The sequence below is a fragment of the Carettochelys insculpta genome, chromosome 25, assembly GCF_033958435.1.
Source record: "Carettochelys insculpta isolate YL-2023 chromosome 25, ASM3395843v1, whole genome shotgun sequence".
Lineage (NCBI taxonomy): Eukaryota > Metazoa > Chordata > Testudines > Carettochelyidae > Carettochelys > Carettochelys insculpta.
The window spans coordinates 6,193,309-6,217,031 of NC_134161.1; the positions used below are offsets into that span (position 1 = coordinate 6,193,309).

Below are 23,723 nucleotides of genomic sequence, written 5' to 3' on the forward strand. Positions count from 1 at the left end.
TTTTTACCAACAAAAGCCCAGTTTTGCCAGGAAAACCCTCTTACGTAGATGTAGCCACAGATAATATGGGATACAATGCATAGAAACTGTATTTCTAAATTGTTAGGCAGAAATAATGATAGGTATGCACTTCAGGTAGAAGGTTGTGTATGTGGGTTAGGGGTGTGTGGGTTTATTCCTGTCAAGGAGGCCACCCGTATGTTGTGTCCAAATTATCTGGGCTCCACGTCAAGCCAAAGAGGAAGAGAAGTGGCCAGCTGGATTACAGAGGTGCCCAGATGTCTTGTTTTGACAGTTGAGATGACACACTTTCACTTACCTGAATCCCACTTACATGCAACTGACAGTGGTGACACCAAAGAGCAATACACGTGTCTTTTGCAACGAAATATGGTCATGAAAAAGGACAATGCACTTTTGGCCTCTTTACAGGAACAGGCCCTGTCACAGGGCCAGGAACTAATCATCCTGCAGCGAGTCTGAATTTTGGCATCATTGAATACTCATCTAGGCACTAAATTATCAGAGCATGTGTTCAAAAAAACTTGACAAAGGGGAAGGACATAACTCTGCCATTAAAGAATGGAAATATCAGCAGGGAGGCATTTATAGTGTGACACAGCTGTGTTTATACAGGAGCGATGGGATGAAAGTAAAAGATTTTTTCCCTAGTACTCAGCTTTATCAGAGTGATGTATTACACTATGGAATAGTCCCCTCCCAAAAAGCAGTGGAAATGCCATTTCTTGATGCTTAAAACACAACTGAAATAAGGCTTCAAAAAATCTGTGAAACACACTTGCATTGATTCCGAGGAGATAGAGTGGATGCTTCACGGTATCCTTCCCATCTAGCTTTTCTAAACTAATTGTTCTTAAATTGGTTATTCTGTGCCTGTAAAGTGGTTGGGAACAGATTTTACTTATCCTACTTTTGTTTTTCTTTTACATGTGTAATGGTACGAAGGTTTCACTGGTCTCCTCTTCAGATTCGTTCATGCCTTCCCTTTTTCAAACAACATGGGTTAATCATCCAAATGTGATCTCAAACTTTCTTGACTGCAAGAAAGCAGATTTTCCAAAAAGCTTTTGCCTCTGTCCTACAAGAAGCAGGAATGAGGTGAGTGCATTTATCACATCTGTTAAACATAATCAAGGAAGCTTTTTATCTCTGATACAAGAGTCTGTCCTCCTTCCAGTCTAAAAGCAGCCTCAAAGATGAAGGAAAAGAGAACATTGGATACACTGGCACTGTAACATTTAACTTGTTCATACAACAATAGTATGAAAGACCTCCAAAAATAACATGCTAGATTGGGTATGAAAAATTCCAAGGAGACTCGTTCTTGTCATTTACTGTAATCACCATATTTAACACCGGCACATTTACCCAGCGTTGCTCGGATCCCGAACTCAACTAAGTTTGTGCACTTTCCCCTCACTCCCTGACAGTGATCAAGTGACATTCACCATACAAATGAAGCCTCCCCTGCCCTCCCTAATGGGAGCTAGGGAGGAAACCATTCACCTGTCTGGGAATTCTGTCTCTTTTCTGTATGATTTTTTGAGAAGCAATCCCATTAGAGGCATATCCCATTTTCCTAGCACAAACAAACCCTGACCTCCCTTTAAGTTATGATAAGATGCAGCGATGTTCCAAATTTGGTGTTCCTAGCTCTTACTGTCTAGGAAGAGTTCTTGAACAGGTGGACAGACAGGCTAACACTCGAAAATATACAGTAGATTTTGAGATCAGAATGAGGAAAGAACACATATGATTCGTTATGCAGTCCCCCTACAGATAAAGAAATGAACCTAGGGAGCTTTGATACTTAGGCAAAACTTTTCAAAATTAGTTCACTTAAATTAACCACTAAAACTGTATTTCAACACCTTCACCTGGCCTGACCTTCAAAGATGCTCAACGCACTCAGCAGGACTTCACTGACTTCAATGAGAACTGCAGGTGGTCAGTACCTCTAACAAAAAGCGTATTCATTTTGTTACCAAAATACAGATGCAAGAGCTTACACACCTAACTTTTTCTATTTTACTTAAGCCTTTTGCTCTCATTTCCTGTTTTTCAAAGACACAAAGAGGCTTATGGGCTGCCTAAAAACACAATAAAGCAAGATTTAAAGGATAAAAATTAATACACATACACAGCTGCTTCCTAAAATGCACTAATTAATGGAATGAATCCCAGGAAGTTAGCCAGCATCAGGCAGTGGCTCTCCACTCCCTAATACCAATCAGCTTCCATTGCCTAGCATTAGATCCATTGGTAGCCAGCTGGCAAGTTATCATTTTCTCAGTGGGTAGCGGGCATCTTCTGGCAAGGAGCACTCCCAGGAGCTTGAACTTGCACCCCCGAAGTTAACAGCAGGCTACCGAGTCTTGGACGGCAGGCACTCTCCCTGACTGCCAGCTATCCAAGACAGGCCCTATGTCCAATCATCCCAATCTGCAACATTTATGAACAAAGGAACAGCTATAGCAACTTATAAAGTATTTTAGTGTTTGCAGTGAATATGATGGATGGCATACTGCTCCAGACATGGCTCCCTGAGTGTTTATACTGGCAGAATCAGCACACAGCAACGTCTTGCACTCACTTCTGTTGTTATTTCACTTCCACATAAACACCTTCTGCCAAAGCCTTTGGTACATCTTTGCTTTCTGGTGGCTCCTGAGAACTGGTTTTGCTGCAATCTCATGATTTTTTGTTTTTAATTGCAACACAAAAAAATAAATGTTGCATGAGCTCTGTGAGTAGCTGCTGACATTTCAGATACTGCAGAGTCTGTCTTGTTCAATTGCAGAATGTAGCATGTGAATTTTTTAGGTTTCCTCTTAAGGCCAGAGAGACTCACCTGTGGATTATATGTCCCTAACTCCCTCTCCTCCTGACTTGTAACACTTACTGTGTCACTCTTCCTCCCCTGCCCAATCTCTAATAGAGAAAAACAGGTGGACCAACAATCTGAAGGCTTGGAGCTCCTTAGAAATTGCTTAGTAGAAGCAGAGTTTAAAGTAGGTGTATTTTTCCCAATCATGTGAAATTATTCTGAGGTATTCTAGCTTTGGTGATTACACAATGGCCACTGTGCTGCTCCATCCTACTTGGTTTTGTTCAGTTCTGTATAATAGCCAATATGCCTTTAGATAAAGCTCTTCCAAGCCAGGAAACTGGCAGTTTAGAGGCAGATGGCATCTACAGCAAAGCATGGTGTACACATGTTAAAAAAAGGAATATTGTTTTGACTGTTGAATCTCACCAAGGGAATCAGACCGATGGAAGTCTCTGCCCTGGGACAATGCTGCAAATTCTGAAATAGGAATGCTCCCGAGAAAACAACAGCAGTTGCAGGGAACCCCTTGAAGTGGAGACTATCACACAGCTCTTGCCTAAGACACACTGAAAAGGTCAGACTGGAGCTGTGTTTTCATAGAGATGACGATCTAACCGCATCCACTGGCCACCATTTTGCAGACTATGGTACGTGGTACTTCCTGCTTGCTCTCTCGTTCAGATTCTTCTGTGTTAGAAGTCAGGAACTCAATGAGGCAAAACTCCAGTGGTAGAGAGCAGAACAGCATTGATGCGGACTTTATGCTGATCTCTACAGACCGAAAATGCTCTATGGGAGCTAGGTGCTACTACCCCCAACAGTATAAGACAGCACGCCTTGGCTTTCATGTCATTTCCAATTTTTTAATTGAATTTTGAGGGAGATGAACAAGAGCCAAATAAACAAACATCACTTTCTGAACACAGTGTTGGGTACCAAAATTGCTCAACCATACCACATATTGAGTCAACTACACTTCCAAATCCTTACGTAACAGTTTATCTGGGGGCAAGGGAATTAAAATATTAAGTAACTACCTGGCCCCCATTACCACAGTTTCTGAGCATTTCACAATCTTTAATGTATTTAACCTCACAACACCCCTGTGAGGTAAGGCAGTGCTATTATCCCCTGTACAGATGGGGAATAGAGACACAGAGAAGCTGAGTAACAGGCCTCAGGTCAGACTGTGGAAGAGTGCAGAGCTGAACCCAGGTGGCCCAAGTCCCAGACAGCATTCTAAACACTGGACCATCCTTCCTCTTCTCCAAAATGAATGTCAAATGTCTTGCATTCTGCTATTCAATGCTCCCCATTCATTATCACACCCGTGAGATACGTTAAAGCAAAATCCCATTCGTCGGAAACAAACCCCCTTTGGGAGTAACTCCAGAATGAATCTGAAAATGGTGTAAGTGTAGATAGTGTAAAATGATGTGGGACCTCTCCGTAAGTGGACACATTCAACATGAGAACATGAAAACAAGTACGTTAACCTTCAATGATAGAGTGTGAAGGAACAAATGGATCACAAATCTTTAAATCCCAAACTGGAGCAAGTAGCTTCCAGTTTGCAGCTATGTTATTTCACAATCTGACCCAATGAACATATTCACATTAGGAAATGCTACTGGCAGGAATAAACTGGTACCGCTATTTGTCAAGACTATACTCTTGCCTTTCACAGCTCCAGAATCTTCCTCAAAATCCACCCCTTGCTGCAGAAGCATAAGCCAAATAAGGCTTACACATAAAAAAGAGCGTCACCCTTTCAAAACTTTCCGAATGTGAGCCAAGTGCAAACCAATGTAAAGTTGTCTGTCCAAGCTTGCAGACAGCCTAGAACAACATCTTAGAAGTAAACTGTCCCTTAATTCATCTCCATAGGATGTTCACTTGCTATATTGATGCAAATTGCAGTATCAACATTAATATATTTCACAGATAATCCTAATTTTTGCATCCAGTTAATAGGCTTATCTCACAAACACAAGCTTCCTCCCCTGCATCTTCAGATGACTATACATCTGCAATAATCTCTTGCTCCTCCCTGACAACTCATAAAGAATAGGCAAGCATTCCCCCGCACAAAAAATATCCCAAAACAAAGCCACCATATATTCTGCATCATTACAAGCCATGAAATGGAAGGCCAGGATAAAATAAATGGCATTTAATATTCAAAAGTGCAGGGAAAACTGCCATGAGCACATTCGTTTTTGTACCTAGTTAAATATGACTCTCCATTTTTACACTTATCTGAAGCTGACTCCAGAGCTCCAGTCTGATGCACTGGGAAGTGCAGGAACCTTGCTTTATGTCAAGCTTCCTGCGGCACTCACACAGTCTCGATTACTGGGATCCAAACATTCAAAGGACTGCATACAAACAAGCAAAACACAGGCATTAGAAAGTTCTCAAGATCATCAAGTTAATAGTAAACCTGAAGTTACTGGCTCTCTCTGGAGTTCAGATTCTGATCTCCTGCCCTTGGTTTACTCAACACTTTGTCAGACCAGAATTGCCGTACTGGATGGTTTAACCTGGTAAAGCTTGGTTGGTAGAAATCGGCTTGTGTTTGGGAAAATGCCTCTCTCTTGGCTTAACCAAGTGGGTGAAGTAATACCTTCTACTGGCAAAACTTCTGTTGCTCAGAGAGACAAGCGACACAGCTTATGATTACATAGCAAAACTTGCATCAGGACTGAAACTAGCTTGTTGAAATGATGAAAAAAGTCAGATTCAACTGTGCCCGGAGTCAGATACATAAGAAATCACAATACTTCCTTGGTTGCTTTTTGATTCTCAGTCTCCTCCTTACAATCCCATGAAAGCCTTTTTGACGTGTGACAAAGAACTTGTTTGTAGTAGTATAGTACAAAGGCATGTAGTTCTCAAACAATACACGCCTACTGGCAGACCCACACAGTTTATACGTTGTCCATCTTGGTTTTGAACCTTTCTAGGAAAGACAATGCAGTATTCAAACTCATGTCACATGCCTTAAGGTAAATGTGGATACTGCTCCACACAATCAGGAGTCAGAAAAGTACAGGATAAAGAACTTGCCAGTCTTATCTTAGTCTCCATTCCACGTTATCCGCAATATCTGACATTGTCCTCTCAGGTAGAAGAGAAATTTAATGGACTAAAGTGCTGGAGAAACGGAGCAAGAAACGTGTCCAGACCAATCCTCACCTTAATTTCCAATATATAATCCCAATGCTTTGATCAGGAGCTATTACAGCTTGTATTGTGCTTTGAAAGGCTTTAAAATATACCCATTGTTGACCAAAGTAGGGTCGGTTTATATCATAGCCCGTGTCTTAGGTTTCACGTGGTGACAAAAGTCTCATACTTATGTCAATAACTCAAAAATTAACTATCAGCTTAATACATTCACTCATTGAAAAAGCAGGAATTTCATTTAACCACTGAGCAGTTGGCACACCCCTTACAATCACGTTGTTGCACCAGCCTAAATACTTGTAGGTTATTGGTGATTTGGATTGAAACTCCAGTGTGAGATCACCTGTGTAGACCTTTGTCAGGTTCCCTCATACATCTCCACGGCTTTCGTGTACTCTGGACTTCTCCAAGCAGCTGAGAGACTCTTAAAAGTGCTATAAAGAACAGGAAAACAGACAGTGATAAGAAGCTGAGTGTGGAAACAACTCTTCCACCAGCCCAGGATTCAAACAAATGATGAATTTGTTCCCATAAGTGAATGTCATTGCCTCACCTCACTCGTGTGCTCCCAGCTTTCACTATTAGACTGGCTAACACTGGTTTCACCAAAAGTCAGGTTTAGTTGCATACCAACATGCAGCATTAGCACAACTGAAAAGACATCTTGGGTCAGATTCTCAGTTATACTATAGCCATGTAAAAGCATATGAAAATGAGTGTAAATATAACTTATGTTCACTTGAAGAACCCTTTATACAGACATGGTGCTGTAAATGGGCCATAGCGCACATGAGAATCCAGCCTTCAGTCTCTAAGCTGAGGAACTACAGGTTGTACCTCCAAAAACCTGGATTTTCTAGTCCAGCAATCTGATCTAGTGGCAAGGGACCGCCCCTTATCCAGCAAAACGTCCTCGTTCAGAACCAGTTAGGTCCTGAGGGTGTAGACCAACGAGGTCCAAGCTGAATCATCAAGTGTTACACACCTACCAAAGAACATGTGAAAGATACACTTGACGCTATGCTGCCAAGTACATGCAACCCAGATCCATGCTTAGGAGAAAGAATTTTACCCAGAGAAGGGGAAAAAAGGTGTGAATAGAACCCAGAACTGTGGGGGTGGGGTGGGGAATAGAATCCAAGATTTCTGCCACCCTCCACTCTAAACCCCAGATTCCCACCACCCTTTGGGGGGAACTATATCCCTACCCATCTCCTGGTAGGGGGAGGAGAATCCAGGACTCCCAGATGCCCGCTCTAACCACTAAGATAAACTCCCACCCTCTGGCTCAGCAGGACAGGGTGCAAGGGCACCCCAGAGAGCAAGCAGTGGCATGATCAGCCCATCAAGTGACAGTCTCAAGGGGATCTCTGTGACCCAACCTGTCACACCAATAATCAGTAGAGAGGAAAGGGAATACAACCAGTACAAAGAAGATTTGGAGGAATGAAGAAACCCATTAAGTAAGGCACGACGAGAGGAAGTATTAAAATTCATCAGGGCAGAAAAAGGCTGGAAAATATTAAGGTATCAAAATTACGGCATGGAAGCTATCATTCAAAAACTGCAGGGAAGCACAGCAGGCATCCAAGGTGGTTTCATGAAAAGCTGTTCAAAACCGAAATTTAAAAAAAGTAGACCATCATCATTCCCTCTCACCTGAGGGGCACGTTCATGATTATGCCCGAGCCTGTTCCAACTCTACTTCTCACCCTGATATTGGGTAGCTCAAGTTCCTGGGGCAATGAATCAACAGAGCTTCAATTGTAACTGATGACAGTGATGTGTCACTTTATACTTTAATATAATTTTTAACCCCATAATACTAACTCACCTTTTCAATAATTCCATCCATGCTGAAATTAGCAATATGTCATCAATCTTCAGGAAGAGGAGTCATTGTATCAATCTTCATAGCATCCGGCACAGCTCACATGCACAAAGGGGGGAGAATCTGCAATTTGTCAGTCAGCAACTGGCTACTTACTCTACAATAAAGTAACCAATGTTTAAGGTGCCACTGAGAGCACAGCAACCGGATCGCAAAATCAACGCAAGTTTGCCTCACTTCTCCTCCTGGTAAGAGAATGACAAAGCAGTGACACAAGCAGCACCTTTTCAATGCTAGGTAGGGGGAAAAAGCCATAGCAAAGTATTTCAAATGGTCACTGAAGTTGCTGCTATCTGAAATTGATTTGCTACAGTTCTTTCTCCCTACACAGCACTGAGGAGGTGCTGCTGTGTCACTGCTTTGTCATTCTCTCGTCAGGAGAATAAGCGAGTAAAAACGATCAACTGTGTAACGCCAACACATCAGCTGAGATTTCTGAATTTTTTGTCTGTCTGGTTATTTAACAAATCCTTCTTAAATAAATAAATGAGCTCAATTAAGGGCACTCTCTGAGGCACCCTGCATGGCTAACCCAACTAGGAAGGCAGAAAAGGAGCAGGGGCTACATTGCTAATCCCTAATGAAATGCCAGAGTGGCAACATTGAAAATCAGAGAGAACCCATGCAACTAAAACATGGTTTGAGATCGGCTATAATTACTAACCTGTCACCATTCTCACATGCAGCTAGAAGAAACCAGGGATGGCCAGCATACATCTTAAACATCCATGTGGATGAGGTCAGTAAACAAAAAGAAAGAATTTGGGACTTGGACTTATTTCTGGTTGCAAAGATGTAGAAATATTTTCAAGCCTGGAGCTCTGGAAATATCGCAGTTCCAATAGAAAAAAGAGCCAAGGCCAAGACAGATCATTCCCAGTCTTAAACAGGGGTTGGAAGCAAGGCAAGCTGTATATATTCTATTGTGTTCAACTGTTTAAAATAACATATCCTTTAAAAAGAATGAGCACAGGCATGACCTGAAAGCAGTACCTACTGCCACACATATGACCTCTGTGTTCAATCGGCATGTGTGGGGACTATTCATGTTTTTGTTTGCTGTGTCATCCACATCCACGTGTCTCCAGTTTCCTTAATATCCATAAATTTCATTTTCCACCCAGGTCGACTCCTTGCTTGGTCCCACTCGATCATTACACAGCTCATAGAACTCATTGGTCACAAAGCCACTTTCAGTACTAGCTAATGTCACAAAGCCGCTCTCGGAAGTATTCACAGCCATGTTGTCGTAATCTCCTGAGAGGCTGTCAGACACGTGGTCTCCAGAAGTTGTGCGGAATGAAGAATTCTTAATAACTGGCCTGGTCCCAGCCAGATCTGCCTCCATTTGTCTTTTAATTACATTGTAAATCTCCAGATTGGGACTGTTCCTCCTGTTTGGAGAGATCCAGGCATTCTGTGCCTTTGGACTTGCCTCCGTGTCCCCTTGTCTCCTTAAATGAAGAAGAAGAGACACTGAATTCCTTGTCTGTTCTATTTCAGAAGTTGATTCTGACACTGAGCCTTTCTTTCAAGTAGCCTGCCGCCAGCATTTCTGGAAAGTTGCCATTTTAATAGTCTAGATTCAGGAATATGCACTTTAATCATAATTTGTAGAGCAACGAAGGGTCCTGTGGCACCTTATAGACTAACAGAAAAGTTTAGAGCATGAGCTTTCGTGAGTAAACTCACTTCTTCAGATGCTGGACTTCAGCATCTGGATTCTTCAGCATCTGAAGAAGTGAGTTTACTCACGAAAGCTCATGCTCTAAACTTTTCTGTTAGTCTATAAGGTGCCACAGGACCCTTCGTTGCTCTACAGATCCAGACTAACACGGCTACCCCTCTGATATTTTAATCATAATTTGTAGCTAGACATATTAATGCAACAGCATTTTTGGTATAGTCATGCCACACCATTCCACTATTGGGTCATGCTTGTGCAACATACCATTCCTAACCTCAAATTAAGGGAGCAACAGAGAACAAGATCTCTGAGCAATCAGCTGCCAGCCCTCACAGAATGGTATCCTGCTCTGGATCCACACGTCATACAAACAGGCACGAGGACTAAGGCCTGTATTAGCTTAGCTGGTGCCCACAGGCATAATGGCAGCTCGGGGCTGGCCACAGCGCTGAAGTGTTTGTGCTCTGACTACTCGTCCTCCCCGTCTTCACCAAAATTTAAGTCGTCTCTAACAGTCTCATCTGCCAATGGGCAACGCATGTTTCTCCACTAGAGTTCAAATGAGCTGAGAAGTGTGCGATGACAGCCTGATTCATGTTTACAGAGCTATGAATAATAGGAGCTATACATACCACTGTTTCTTCCTCTGTCTCCCTTTCCCACCCACAACGCTGCTCCTCCTCTCATGCTTCCCTTACACTTGGACCCATCTCTGGTTAGCGTGTAGCAAGCATGCTCCTCCACCTCCCTTCTGCTTTTGCTCCAGTGCCAGAAGCTTATCACTGTGTCAACAGTCAGACGGACATTTGAAACAGGGTCTTTTTGGCGAATTGAATTTATCGCTGGCATAATGTCGGAGGTCCTAATACACCATCGGCAGCGCAAGCGCATGTTTTACCCAGATTTGCATCCTGAAAACTTCCAATCACCTCTGCGGCTAAAGGGGAAATTTCGTCTCTGCGACGCAGCCATTCTTTAGCATCGGCTGAAGGAGTACTATGTCATGAGAGATCATTTGCTCACTAGGAATGTGGCATTTTATACAAGGCAACCAACACCCAGATGGTAGGTTTCATTCACTGACATCTTGGCCTCACATTCAAACTAGAGACCCCCCGCTTCCAAACAAAGAATAGGTTGGAATCAACTCTTGGAGGCAGGGACAATACAATTACCATACAAATTATGCTATTACATACTTTAGGCCCCTTGTGCCACTAGTTATGACTTCCATACTACAGTAGCTGTTGTCATCTCATTCAAGAATGCAGCTGAAGAAACAGCAGGAGGATTTTTATGTTGTGTGTCTTGAATCTAGTTTTCTACAATGTTTTGATTTAAACACAATCCTAATCTCGATTTAAAGGTAAGTATGACAAAGGCTCACTCTTTGCACAATCATGTCACTTGCCTCTTTGCCAAAAGCCAAAAACAGAAGATGGCTGTAACCACCATCAGGAGAAGGATCAGAGGGACACTGGGAATTAAGACGTAGGCAAGACTCAAAACAGGCTCTGGGGGAAAAAAAATAAGAAATTCCAACCTTTATCCATCTCACATTTATTTTGCATGCACAGATTATTTCTATGAAAGGCAATATGCCCAAATAACAATTAAAAAGGTTTTCCAGCCTTATTTGTAATGTATTAGCGGTTACCCCATTCTCAATGCCAATGCTTCAAGTGCAGCTCAACCCACTTGCTCAGCAGATCAGAATAAAGGGTCTTGAGTATCCTAGTTTGGGGCTGTCTTTAGGAAGCCCAACTTCCCCATCCTCTGTGGATGGTGGAACATAAAAATTCTCTGGCTGGATCAAACTAGTGAACCTTCTAGTCCAGTATCCAATCTCCAATCAAGGCCACCATAACAAACCCCTCAAGATGAAGATGCAAGCTGTATGTCAATAGAATTGGTATTAAAATACATAAGAGCAGTGGCAATATTAAACCAAACTGTAATTTTCCTAACATTTATTTAACATTTTCTCACTCTCCCTAGTCATGTCAAATGTAATAATCATGGAGTAATTTAAAAAGATGTGTTGCCTTTTGAAAGGCTTTTAAACCATAAAGATTTCAGAGTACAAATTACCTAATGACTAAGTGGTACATTTCATATGAACATAAGAATGACCACACTGTATCACACAAAAGGTAGATCTACCTCAGTATCTGGTCTTGGGACAGAGGCCAATGCCAGATGCCCCAGAGGGAATGAACAGAAACGTGGTCCATCCTCCTCCACCCATTCCCAGCTTCTGACAGAGGTTAGGGATGTCATGGATGGACCTATCCTACATGAATTTATCAAGCTCTGTTTTGAACCTTGTTAAAGTCCTGGCTTTCACAATATCATCTGGTGAGGAGTCCCACAGACTGACTGTGCACTGCTTGAAGAAATAAATCTATTGCTTACAGTAAATCTATCACCTACTAATTTAATTTGGTGACCCTTTCTTCCTGTGTTGTGGGAACAAGTAAATCTCTTTTCCTTATGTAATTTCTCCACACCAGTCGTGATTTTATAGGCCTCTATCATATCTCGCCTTAGTCTTCTCTTTTGTAAGATTACAAGTCCCAAGCCGCATCTACACGAGCCGGCTACTTCGAAGTAGCCATGCCAACTTCAAAATAGCGCCCGCCACATCTACACGTGTTGGGCGCTATTTCGAAGTTGAAATCGACATAAGGCGGCAAGATGTCAAAGTCGCTATCCCCAACAGGAGATGGGAATAGCGCCCTACTTCGAAGTTGAACGTCGAAGTAGGGCACGTGTAGACAATCCGCGTCCCGCAACATCGAAATAGCAGGGTCCGCCGTGGCGGCCATCAGCTGAGGGGTTGAGACACGTTCTCTCCAGCCCCTGCGGGGCACTATGGTCACTGTGTGCAGCAGCCCTCAGCCCAGGGCTTCTGGCTGCTGCTGCTGCTGCAGCCGGGAATCCATGCTGGATGCACAGGGTCTGCAACCAGTTGTCGGCTCTGTGGATCTTGTGCTGTTTAGTGCAAGTGTGTCTGGGAGGGGCCCTTTAAGGGAGCAGCTAGCTGTTGCCCCAGAAGTGCTAGTCCGCCCTGTGACCCTATCTGCAGCTGTTCCTGGCACCCTTATTTTGATGTGGGCCGCTTTGGCGTGTAGACGCTCCCCTGCAGCGCCTACTTCGATGTAGTGCTGCCCAACGTCGACGTTGAACGTCGACGGCACCAGCCCTGGAGGACATGTAGATGCTATTCATCGAAATAGCTTATTTTGATTTCGCTACATCGAAATAAGCTATTTTGATGTAGCGTCCCCATGTAGACGTAGCTCCACTCTAGTTAATTTCTCCTCATACAGCATCTGTTCCAAACCCCTAATCATTTTGTTGCCCTTTTCTGAACCTTTTCCAATGTCAAGATATCTCCTTTTGAGATAAGGTCTGCATGCAGAATTCAAGATGTGGGAGCACTATGGATTTATACAGAGGCAATAAGATATTCTCCTGTCTTATTCTCCATCCCCTTTTAAATTACTTCTAGCATTCTGTTTGGTTTTTTGACTGCTGTTGCAAACTGAGTGCATGTTTTCAGAGAATTATCCACAATGACTCCAAGATCTCTCTCAAGTGGTAACAGCTAATTTAGTCCCCACCATTTTATAGGCATAGTTGGAATTATGTTTTCCAATGTGCATTATTTTGCTTTTATCAACATTAAAATTCATTTACCATTTTGTTGCCCACTCACCTAGTTTTGTCAGATCCTTCTGAAGTTCCCCACAGTCTGCCTTGGACTTACCTATCTTGACCAATTTAGTATCATTTGAAATTTTTGCCACCCCACACTTTACCCCTTTCTCCAGATCGTTTACAAATATGCCGAATAGGACTGGTCCCAGTACAGACCCTTTGGAGACTCCACTAGTCACCACTCTCAATTTGGAAAACTAACCATTTATTCTTACCCTTTTTTTTTTTCTTTCTTTTAATCCGTTATCAATCCATGCAAGGACCTTCCCATTACAGCTTAATTTGCTTATGAGCCTTCGGTGAGGGACCTTGTCAAAGGCATTCTGGAAATCTAAGTACACAATACCTACTGGATTCTCTTTGTCCACATGCTTGTTGGCCCTCCTCAAAGAATTCTATTAATTAATGAGGCATGATTTCCCTCCACAGAAACCATGTTGATTTTCCCCCAACAAATTATGCTCATCTATGCGTGCGAAAGTTCTGACTTTTTCTATAGCTTCAACCAATTTGCTCAGTACTAATATTAGATTTACTGGCCTGTATTTGCCAGGATCCCCTCTAGAGCCATTTTTAAAAATCAGTCTCACTTTCACTATCCTTCAGTCATTTGGTACAGAAGATGATTATAGGGATAGGTTACAAACCGTAGTTGGTAGCTGCACAGTTGAACATCTGAATTCTTTCCGAACTTTCGGGTGAATGCCATCTGATCCGGGTGACTTACTACCGTGTAGTTTATCAATTTGTTCCAAAACCACCTCTAATGACACCTCCATCTGGCACAACTGCTCAGATTTGTCACCTAAAAAGAATGGCCTAGGTTTGGGAAGCTCCCTCATGTCCTCAGCGGTGAAGAGCAATGCAAACAATTTGCTTAGTTTACCTGCAATGACCTCATCATCCTTGAGTGCTCCTTCAGCATTTTGATTGTCCAGTGACCCTACTGGTTGTTTAGCAGGCTTTCTGCTTCTGATAGACCTATTTTTTTGTTATTGCGTTATTTTACTTTAATTTTAATTTCTTATTTAATTTAAGTATTACATTTCCTTCTCCCTACTTTCACTAGACTTCTTTCCTCATGCAGATAAGGGCATGTGGATTATGCAAGCCCCTTTATCTATGCAAAGAGAGACCTCAGTCTGGTAATAAGGTAATGTTATCTTTGACATTTCAAATGTGCATCACTGATATGCAAGGCCATGAATTCAAGGTAGGGTTTTTACATCCGACTTAGTTGGTACATCTTTGGTCTAAATCATTTGACAGCCAAAACAACCTTAGTTTTGGAGTTGTAAAGATTCAGGACAAAACTGCCAAACGTGCGTATCTACATTTAGGCTTCTAAATCCACAGACAGGCAACAAGAGCCAGATTTCTCTACACAGCCAGAGCTGCGTACCTGCTAACCTACTGGAGTGAACTTGATTTTTAGCTAGTGCAAGTAAAACAGCAGTGATAACAATATAGCATAGGCTTCAGTGCCAATGCGATCCATGAAGGACTCGTATTACCCCATGCTGAAGCTCATTCTTTCCCAGGTTCACTGCTACCCACACTCGCGGGTTTCAAGTTAGCCCATGCAAGCAAGTTTGTGCATGCTTTTGCTATGTAGACAATACCATCAGAAGCTCAGGATTTAGAGTTGCTGAGCACTCCCAGCCACACTGAGGTCAGCAGGAGCTGCAGGTGTGCACAGCTGCAGAGAGTAATGGCCGCCTATCGTACATACTACGTACCTTTGGTTTCTTTAAGGGTTTCGTTGGCATCTTCCTTCATACGTTCTTCTGGGAATGTTGGCTTCAAGGACCCAGTTACAATGTCTGGGGGAAAAGCGAGTGGTTAATATTGCAGATAGTGGTTAAACAGTGAATGAACTCCAGATAATAATTAAAAACATAATGATGACAAGGGATCTGGGACACTGCCAGATATTTGGTGTGTTCTGTTATTCTCTTTTGATCAGGGCTTCATAGCATAGCCGTGGACTCCAGAGTGCAGCAACACCATATGAGACCTGCTGCTGGACATCGGGTGTAAGTAAATAGACAGGAATACTAAGTAAGAAACAACTTCTTCGGTCAATTTGAATTCCTACAGGCAAATGTAAAGAACCTCTGGGATTCTGCAAACCAAACACGTATCTGTAACTCACCCACTTGGGAATTCTCTTCTGCGGCAAGAGTTGGCTTTTCTAAAAGGAAGAAGCACATATGAAACTTTCTTATGCATCAGACTTGGGTAACCATTGTAAATAAACCGAGTGAGAGACACGGGCACTGGTTCTTACAACAGCATCCTCCCCATCCCCGCTTTAGGATTCTGAACTTTGTAAAAAGACCTTTACAAAAGGGAGAAATTCCAAGCCAGACCGTTCATACATTGCAAAGAGTACCTAGCCAGGGAGATTTGGTACAGTGGTTCAGACCCTCAGAGGTATTAGGTCTATAGCTTCCATTGTTTTCAGCTGAAATTAAGAGTCCAAATACCTTTGAGGATCTACAGAGCGTCCCTTCTGTCCACAGGCCTTTCATCCATGTACATGCATGTCTGCCTTCTGCCAATTGCTTCCCACTACAGGTGATACATGGTTTACCTCCAGTGGGGCCAACAGGCTTGCCAGGCTCCTCAGCAAAGCGGGATGAGGCTGGCTCCATGCCCCTGGAAGGGGCGGGGCCTCAGGCAGAAGGGGTGGGGTCAACCTCCCCAAGGCAGCCCTCTGTGCCACCCAGAACAACGTGGGGCTCTGGTGGTACTTTAAAGGGCCCAGTCTATGGCCACCTTCATTGCTGCAGTACCAAGAGTGGTGACTGGGAACCCCAGGCCCTTTTGAATCACCGGGCCCTGGGGCAGTTAACCCTTTTGTCCCCCACTGTTTGCTTCTAACTAGCCAGAAGTATGACACCCAACTAGCCACATATACCCCTGTGGATTGAATACGATCATTTTTACATGATACAGAGTGATTCATTACCAAGAGAATATTTGCAAATGAAGTTATTTTTCATGTTGCATCTGTCATCATTCCACTGAAACATATAGGAACCCCCAATACCCGGTGGGGCAGAGGGCTGGTGGTACATCACAACGCAGATCTCACTCCCACAGGAAGGCTCATCTATATACCAGTTCCTAGAAAAAGAAATCAACCACTACATCAGACGATGCTTCTCCTCTGATACTTCAGAAGCTCAGCCTTGGAATATAGCACAGAGTTCCAAACATCAGTAATAGCCAGAACATGATTCAACCTGTATCTTCTCATCAGCTGGACATGCAAAGTAGTGCTCCCACTAATTCAGTTATCAGTGGTTTATTCTCACATCAGTGGTTATTTTTATGTTTTATATTTTGCACAAGATGGGGGCTCATGAAGGAACTCCTGCTACTAAGAGAAAGTAGTAAAAGAAAAGTGGCGTGAATCCCATTTAGAGCTAAATGAAGAGAAGTTTGATCTCCACTTAGTTTCTAAGTCTTTTGTGCACATAAAAAATAGCATTTCCTATCTGAAGACTCACGGGACAGGAAGATTGCATATTGGGGCCGCCAAAGGTGCGTAAGGAAGTTACGTATCTAACTTCCTTTGGATTTCAATAAAGGTTGAACACCTCCATGCTATCCTCTCCCCTAAGGTGAACTCTGACTTTACCTATGTTCAGGGTGAAAATGACCTATATTCTCTGGTTTCCAACTCCACTGCCAATCAACCATTAATCCATTTTATGAGATAATGAAAAATGCTTAGAAGGAAATCTGCTTCACTCTAGGCAGAAATGAACTGAAAGCAACGGAACTGCCTTACAACTCATGCTATTTCCAGTAACAACAAAACACTGCCATTGAAAAATGCCCAGACCTTTCTAAGAAGAATACAGGAAATATTCCCTTGCTATTTATCAAGCTGAAGGGCTGTGTCTTCAGGAGAGTTACGGAACAGGCTCACTTTTTCTGAGCCTGCTCAATGCACCGTAGGTAGCAAATTCCTACAAAGAGCAATTTTCAACACTACAGCAGCTCATAGCATCATGCCTTGTCCAGCTCTTCCCAGAGCTGCATACCATGGCATACCACATTACTTTGACCTCTAGTTCTTATCTAAACTGCCTATTTGCAGAGTTACAAAGAGTGTGATCTCAAATCCTGACTTGCATTCCCCTCCCTAAGTGCTGAGGATGTACGACAAACTGAGAAAAGCTGAAAGATTCTGAAGCGAGAGTCAGACTTCACTTCTAAATTGTGCGACTAGGGGAGCAAGGAAGCAAAAACTCCAAGGGACAGAGGACACCAGCTTGTCTTGGATAATTCTGGAGGAAGGAAATGACATGTTATTCCATTTTTCCATTATGCCAGAAGACAGCGAGGTCATGATCAGCTAAGAATTTTCCTGACACATCTGTAACAGGTTGTATGTAACACACTGTAGAATAAATAAGCACATCAGATAACTTTTCCTCAAATCATTTAATACATTACATTTCAACGTGCATTCTTCTGATGCTAAGGGCTAATGCATATTTTAGAGTCTAAATTCAGATCAGAAGATGGCACAAAATTTGTCGTTTTAGTAACTCTCCTAAACACAGCCAACACTGTATGAAATATACATTGACTCTTGACCAGTAGTTCCTCGCAATTATTTGTGTGTAACTGCTGATTTTCCTGCCATCTGGTTTCAGTGTTTTCTGAATTGTCTCTCTCTCTCTCTCTCTCTCTCTCTCTGCTATTCACCCTGACTTCTTCCATCCTACAGAAGTTATACAATGCATTCCTCTCTGCTTGCTGGAAAAGATTAAACATCTGTTTTTCCTCTACATGTGAAACAAACATGTCATAAGACATAGGGAAGGAAAAGCAATACACTTTTCTTGCTGTAACTTCCAAGGCATATCTTTTGCAGAAACAGATTATGTCAGGACATAATTGTTCGCAAGAAGAGCACAAATTAAGCCATCACCATAAAATATTCAATTACACTTGGGCTATTTAATGAAATATATGGGTTCAATGTGGAGGATAAACAGTGAATGGCATCCATGCTTTGATTTTTTTTAAAAAATAACTTTAACTAAAGGTTCAGTAGGAACTGCACCCTTCACAAAACCTGGAAAAACAAATTCACTGCAACGCTAGCATCTTGTTGTCAAGACCTCCATTAATTTAGCAGTATGTGGAGTATATGTTACCCTATTTCTCCCTAACGCAGACACAAATGTTATAAGGATGAGTTCTCGATTATATGCTCTCTGCCTAGAAAACCGTGACTTAAGATCAGAATCAAAAGAGGACTAAGCAGGACCTAAGGTTAAACATGTTTTTGGCTCAATGGTAACTAAATATTTGGAAGATGTTAATATATTAAAACCATCTCTTGAAAAACTCACACTATTTTGCAAGCTTCCTCTCCCCTCTTTTATCTTATAAGGGAATAATTACAGTGAGCATGACTTGACACAAGAGACCTATCAGATGGTGCAAAAATTCTCACTATCACTTTAAGACTATAGATTTCTCACTTTTTTATCTTCGGGTACCTACCGAAATTTGGAGGTACTGCCATCTGACCATGCATACAGGCCCTGACAGTCTGTGCTGTTGTCCAAGTCTTCCTCTTTTCTCCTAAGTCCTATCCAAAAATCTCCATCTGACGCCAAGAGACTCTCAACCAATTTTTCAATCAGTCTCTGTTCTGATTCTGATTCAATGCTGACTAAATGCCCACCGTCTCTTTGGCATGCCTGGTGCGCTTCTTCAAAGCTGATCCTGCGCAGAGCATCGTGAAAGTGAACGATTTTGTAGCACGGTCGTTGAGTTCCACCCCGGCAAACTGTCTGCCCTACAGAAATAGAAATGAGCCCATTTCAGAAACTGCATGCATTAACTGATGATGATTCGCAAGAAAAGTAAGCAAACATCATTAACACTTGAGGAAATTTCCATTCTGTGGTTATTTTTATACAAATGGTTTCAAATACGTACAACAAATAAACACTAACTTTTATATGAATGATGAATTATTGAGCACTATGAACCTTTTCTTGTTGTATACACTAGTTTAGACTGCTTGACAGCACTTTTTCTCAGTTCCTGGGACCCACAGCCCTAGCAAATGTTCTCTGCAATTCCTTGCAGAGGGGAAGAAGATCCTCACATTAAAGTGTTTGTGCCAGAGAACCATCTGATATGGCCAATATTGTTAAAGAGCGAGACGCTGCACTAGATTCAGCTCTACTCTTTCATAGTAATTTAACAGGCTAGAAACTCACTCTGATCTAGAGATGCGCTTAAAGGTCCAGAAATACACATTATTTATCACTTGGGTGGTGCATAATAGTGTCATGGAATCCACTGCAGTTAATCAGGAAACACTTTCCAGAGCATAATGTTCCAGACTTGTAAAGAAGTGAACTGACTGTTTTCCGTGACAAGCCAAGCTCTTTCCTCCGCATGTAACAGCTTGGCTTATTTTGACCGTAAAATAAAGAAAGTGAAGATCAAAGAGAACAGGCACACTTGCACAAGGACTGGAATGTTTTATTACCAAATATTCTCAATATTTACATTGTTGAAACATATATCATAAATATTCATAATGTAAGGACAAACATGCAGCATACATTCAGTTTGGCAACTCGTGTATCTACAGTAGTAAAACAAAATTTAGCAGCTATTGTGCGGTCATAAATAAGCATGATTTAAGGGCAGACTGTTACAAACTTCTGCACTATAAATCAGTTACTAAAAGCAAGTGTGAATGGCATGAGCTTCATCTCTTGTGTGCCTCCTATACCTTTTCCAGGCCACCAATGCAACAGGAATTTAAACCTATTCTGTGCTGGAGATTTAAATCCACTTTCATATTTGGAATTACAACAGCTGCTAAAATGTGTCAAACTAAAACAAAGGATGCAGTAAATGCATCATTTAAAATGTGTCTTTAGGTATGTTCTCTTAATAGTTTTACCAACAGGCAGCACTGGTAAAAAAGAAGCAATATTCTATCAGCCTTGAGGACCCAGTCTACTGCTGCAGAGTGTTGCGAAAACAAAAAGGGAGACTGCAGGTTGCATGTCATTATTACAGATCTGCAGGAACCATGGAGGGATCGCTTCAGTTACAAACTACAAGGTTCCTTTTTGGTAGTCCAAGCAAATGTTTTCACACATGGGTAGAACATCTGTGTCTGATCAACCAAACTTGCCCTTTTTTTTTTAGCGAAGGAAAAATTTCATATAGTTGTTCACTTTCCAGACCACACTGCACGTTAAGTGTCCAAACAGTGATCTCACTGTAGGGTATGTTATTGATTAGGTGACAGGGAACAACTGTGTGCACAGTTCTAGCCAATGTAGAATGAGACTCCTTTTCTTGTTTTTTCACACAAAACACACTTGATAAATGTGATCAAAATTCCCCACTTTTTCATAATGCACAAAGGACCTAGTCCAAAGCCTGCTCATTTCAACAGGCGCAGAGTCAAAGTGTGCAGCCATGAGGCTTCCATTGGCCCAGTCTCCATTTCCAGCAGTGATGTTCTGTCCCTGTTTCCAGGGCTTTATACAAGAGGAGGCTGCACAGCGCAGAGTTGGAGTACACTGCACACATCAGGGAATCCCGCAGCATCCTTCCATTTCCCCTCCCTCCACCATTCCAGGATCTCCCACCCCATGCCAGACACTGTCTGCAAGGTCTCATTCCCCACCACCAATTATTCTCGCTCTGAAGAAAGTCCTTCAGGCTGTCACCATGCTCAACTCTGTTGTGCGGATGGGCAGAGATGCGATGGAGTATTGTTCTGCTGGATAGTGATATTGGTTGCTATGCACCAGTTCTTAGATTTATACATAATTGCATAGGTGCACACAGTTGTGCTGAGCAGCTGGCAAGGGCTTTCTGTGCCCTCATCCTCAGGCCCTGCCGCCCGTTTGGCTTTCAGACTTCATCCAAGTCAATGGGATTCTACTCAATGACGCACTGTGTGCAACTTAGTTGATCAGATGTGAAGTTCAAAGGTTTCTTCACTTGGACAGGTAGAATGCCAAAGAGAGAAACACTGTGGAGCTGAGCATAAGGCCTTTAAAAGCGCAACCAAATAAATACTTATTAACTCCCCAGAATAATGACTCCCCCAGGGATACACATTGTTCTATTATAGTCACATTTCCACCAAGCCAATCAGGTATGTAATGTGCTCACCCACTTTTACACACTGATAATTATGTACAACCCGGTAATTTTACAGAGCCACAAGCCCTATTTTGACTCCTCAAAATGATTCACACACAAAGATATGCAAAACAATGAATGGCATAGAGAAAGGACATCAAGTGTGCCTATTTACCACTTCATAATACCAGAACAAAGATACTACACTGAAAAGCAACAAGTTTAATAATGGTGAAAAGAAATACTTTTCCACACCACAACAACATGTAAACTGATCTCTGGAACTCACTGTCACAAGATATTATTAAAGCCAAGATTGCAGGAGGAGTCCAAAAGGATTATTTATAGGCATAATGAACAACTTTTACATTATATGGATAAACAAATATTTTATATGGGATATGAAATTTCATATTTTGGGTCATATGTATTGACTTAAGGGTGATAGGCAGAAACCTCCCCATGGACAGGTCTATCTATACCCATCCAATACAAGGTTTCTTGCACTTTTCTCTGAAACATCTGTTCTGATCTAACACGGCATTTCCTGGGCACCTATAAAGCATATATATATATATAGAGAGAGAGAGAGAGTGTGTGTCAAGAAAGACCAAAAATATACTAGGCCCCATTCATTGCACAAAAATATATAAGACTGAGCCCCAAATGGGAAAAGATAACACATTATTTTAATTGCTAACACTCTCTGCAAACTCTGGAAATTATCACCTTCCTGTCACAGAATTATAGGACTAGAGCCTCCAGAGGCTCATTTAGCCAGTCCCCTGCACTCATGGCAGGGCTGAGTATTATGTTTGACCCCCAAAGGGCCTTTGCAAGACAGAAATGAGAAATTCCATTGTCTTGCCAACGTTCATCTGGAGATGACAAATATTAGGGGGAAAATCAATGCAAAAATGGGTCTGCTACATTTAAGATCCTCCCCTCTCCAGCAGTAAGGGACATGAGACAGGGAGCAGGGATCCCTGGGGATTGACGGGGCACCCTGAGGTGTAACAGCACCCAGATGTGGAAAGCGCTGTCTGCTCCAACCCCAGGCAGGCTGAACCTGAGTCAGGAGCATTCAGGGACCACACTCAGGTTGTTGGCTGCAAAGCAGCAACAGGCAGAGATGGCCTTTTCCTTTCCACTTGGCTAACAGCAACATGGCAGGCCCCAGCCAGGGCTGCCCTCCCGCCCCAGACCTGCCACTGTGCCAGCAGCAAAGGCACAGACCCCAGACCTGCAGGGCGAAGGGCAGCGCCTGGGCTCTCAGCCCCGCTTCCTGTGGGGCGGGAGTCCCGGCCGTGCTTAGTGCCCTAGAATGGGAATAGGGTCACCCCCCCGGGATATTCCCCGGGACAGGGAATCCCTGCGCCGCCTTCTCCACCCGGGGGCTCCCTGTGTCCCCCACCCACCCCGCCGCGCTCTCTGCACCGCCTCGCTCGTAGCCCAGGGCTCCCCGCGCCACTCTCCTCCTCGCCTTGGGGCCGCGGGGCTCTGCCCCTGCCCCACTCACCGCTCAGCAGCCGGGACGCCCCCGCGCAGCCCAGCACCGCGGCGCACATGGCCGCAGCCGCCAGCGCCTGCCCCAGCCCCATGTTCGCGGGCGCCGCATCTCCCGCCTGAGCCGAGCCAGCTCCGGGACCCGGCTAGGCTCGTGGGAGGGAGCGGGGCGGAGCCGACCCCGCCTCCTCGTCCGCAAACCGGCCACAGGGGCGGGCTGGCTCCCCTTCCCCCGAGATGGGCGGGCTATCCCGGCCTAGCTGCGCAGGCCCCAGGCCTTCACCCCCACGTACAACCCCTAATCCTCTACACCCCCCCACCTCCCCCTACATCTTCCGACCACAACCCTCTACACACATTGTACACCCTCCCCGTACACCCCTACATCTTCCACCACACAAGGTCCCTAGCCATACAGTGCCTCCTTGCAGCCCTGCCCCCTCACTCCCCTATACCCTGTGCACCCCAATATTCTCTACGCAACCCACATTCCCTCTCAACTCCAAAACCACAGTCTTCCCCACACACCCCTTTTCACTCCAACTCCTACACCAGCACCTCCCCCTTGGCAAGCTCCTACCCTTGCCCCAGGGGAGACAAGGCTGTATTCAAATCACACCAACCCAAAATACTACATTTGTACTGCACACACAAAACATGGGCTTGATCGTTGCTGAAAGAGCCTGGCAAGGGGAAAAGTGCCCAAACCTCAG

General features: G+C 43.4%; 1 protein-coding gene across 4 annotated transcripts; it reads right to left on the bottom strand.

The window, feature by feature from the left end:
- Positions 1-3,716: 3,716 nt before the first annotated feature.
- LAYN (layilin) lies at positions 3,717-23,269 on the bottom strand. 4 transcript variants are annotated; one of them, XR_012642511.1, is made up of 11 exons: positions 23,024-23,269; positions 18,877-19,174; positions 16,316-16,473; positions 15,497-15,535; positions 15,081-15,164; positions 11,030-11,132; positions 8,596-9,385; positions 7,875-7,994; positions 7,700-7,776; positions 6,384-6,474; positions 3,717-5,229 (listed from the first exon to the last, which is right to left on the bottom strand). XR_012642511.1 is itself a non-coding variant. In XM_074976818.1 (7 exons), exons 1-7 carry the CDS (start codon positions 23,103-23,105, stop codon positions 9,025-9,027), a joined length of 1,125 nt encoding a protein of 374 aa, XP_074832919.1. In that variant the 5' UTR covers positions 23,106-23,269; the 3' UTR covers positions 8,299-9,024. The 4 variants fall into 4 exon arrangements, 1 of the variants encoding a protein (XP_074832919.1); XR_012642509.1 differs by having other exon boundaries at positions 3,717-6,474; XR_012642510.1 differs by lacking the exon at positions 7,700-7,776 and having other exon boundaries at positions 3,717-6,474.
- Positions 23,270-23,723: the final 454 nt, after the last annotated feature.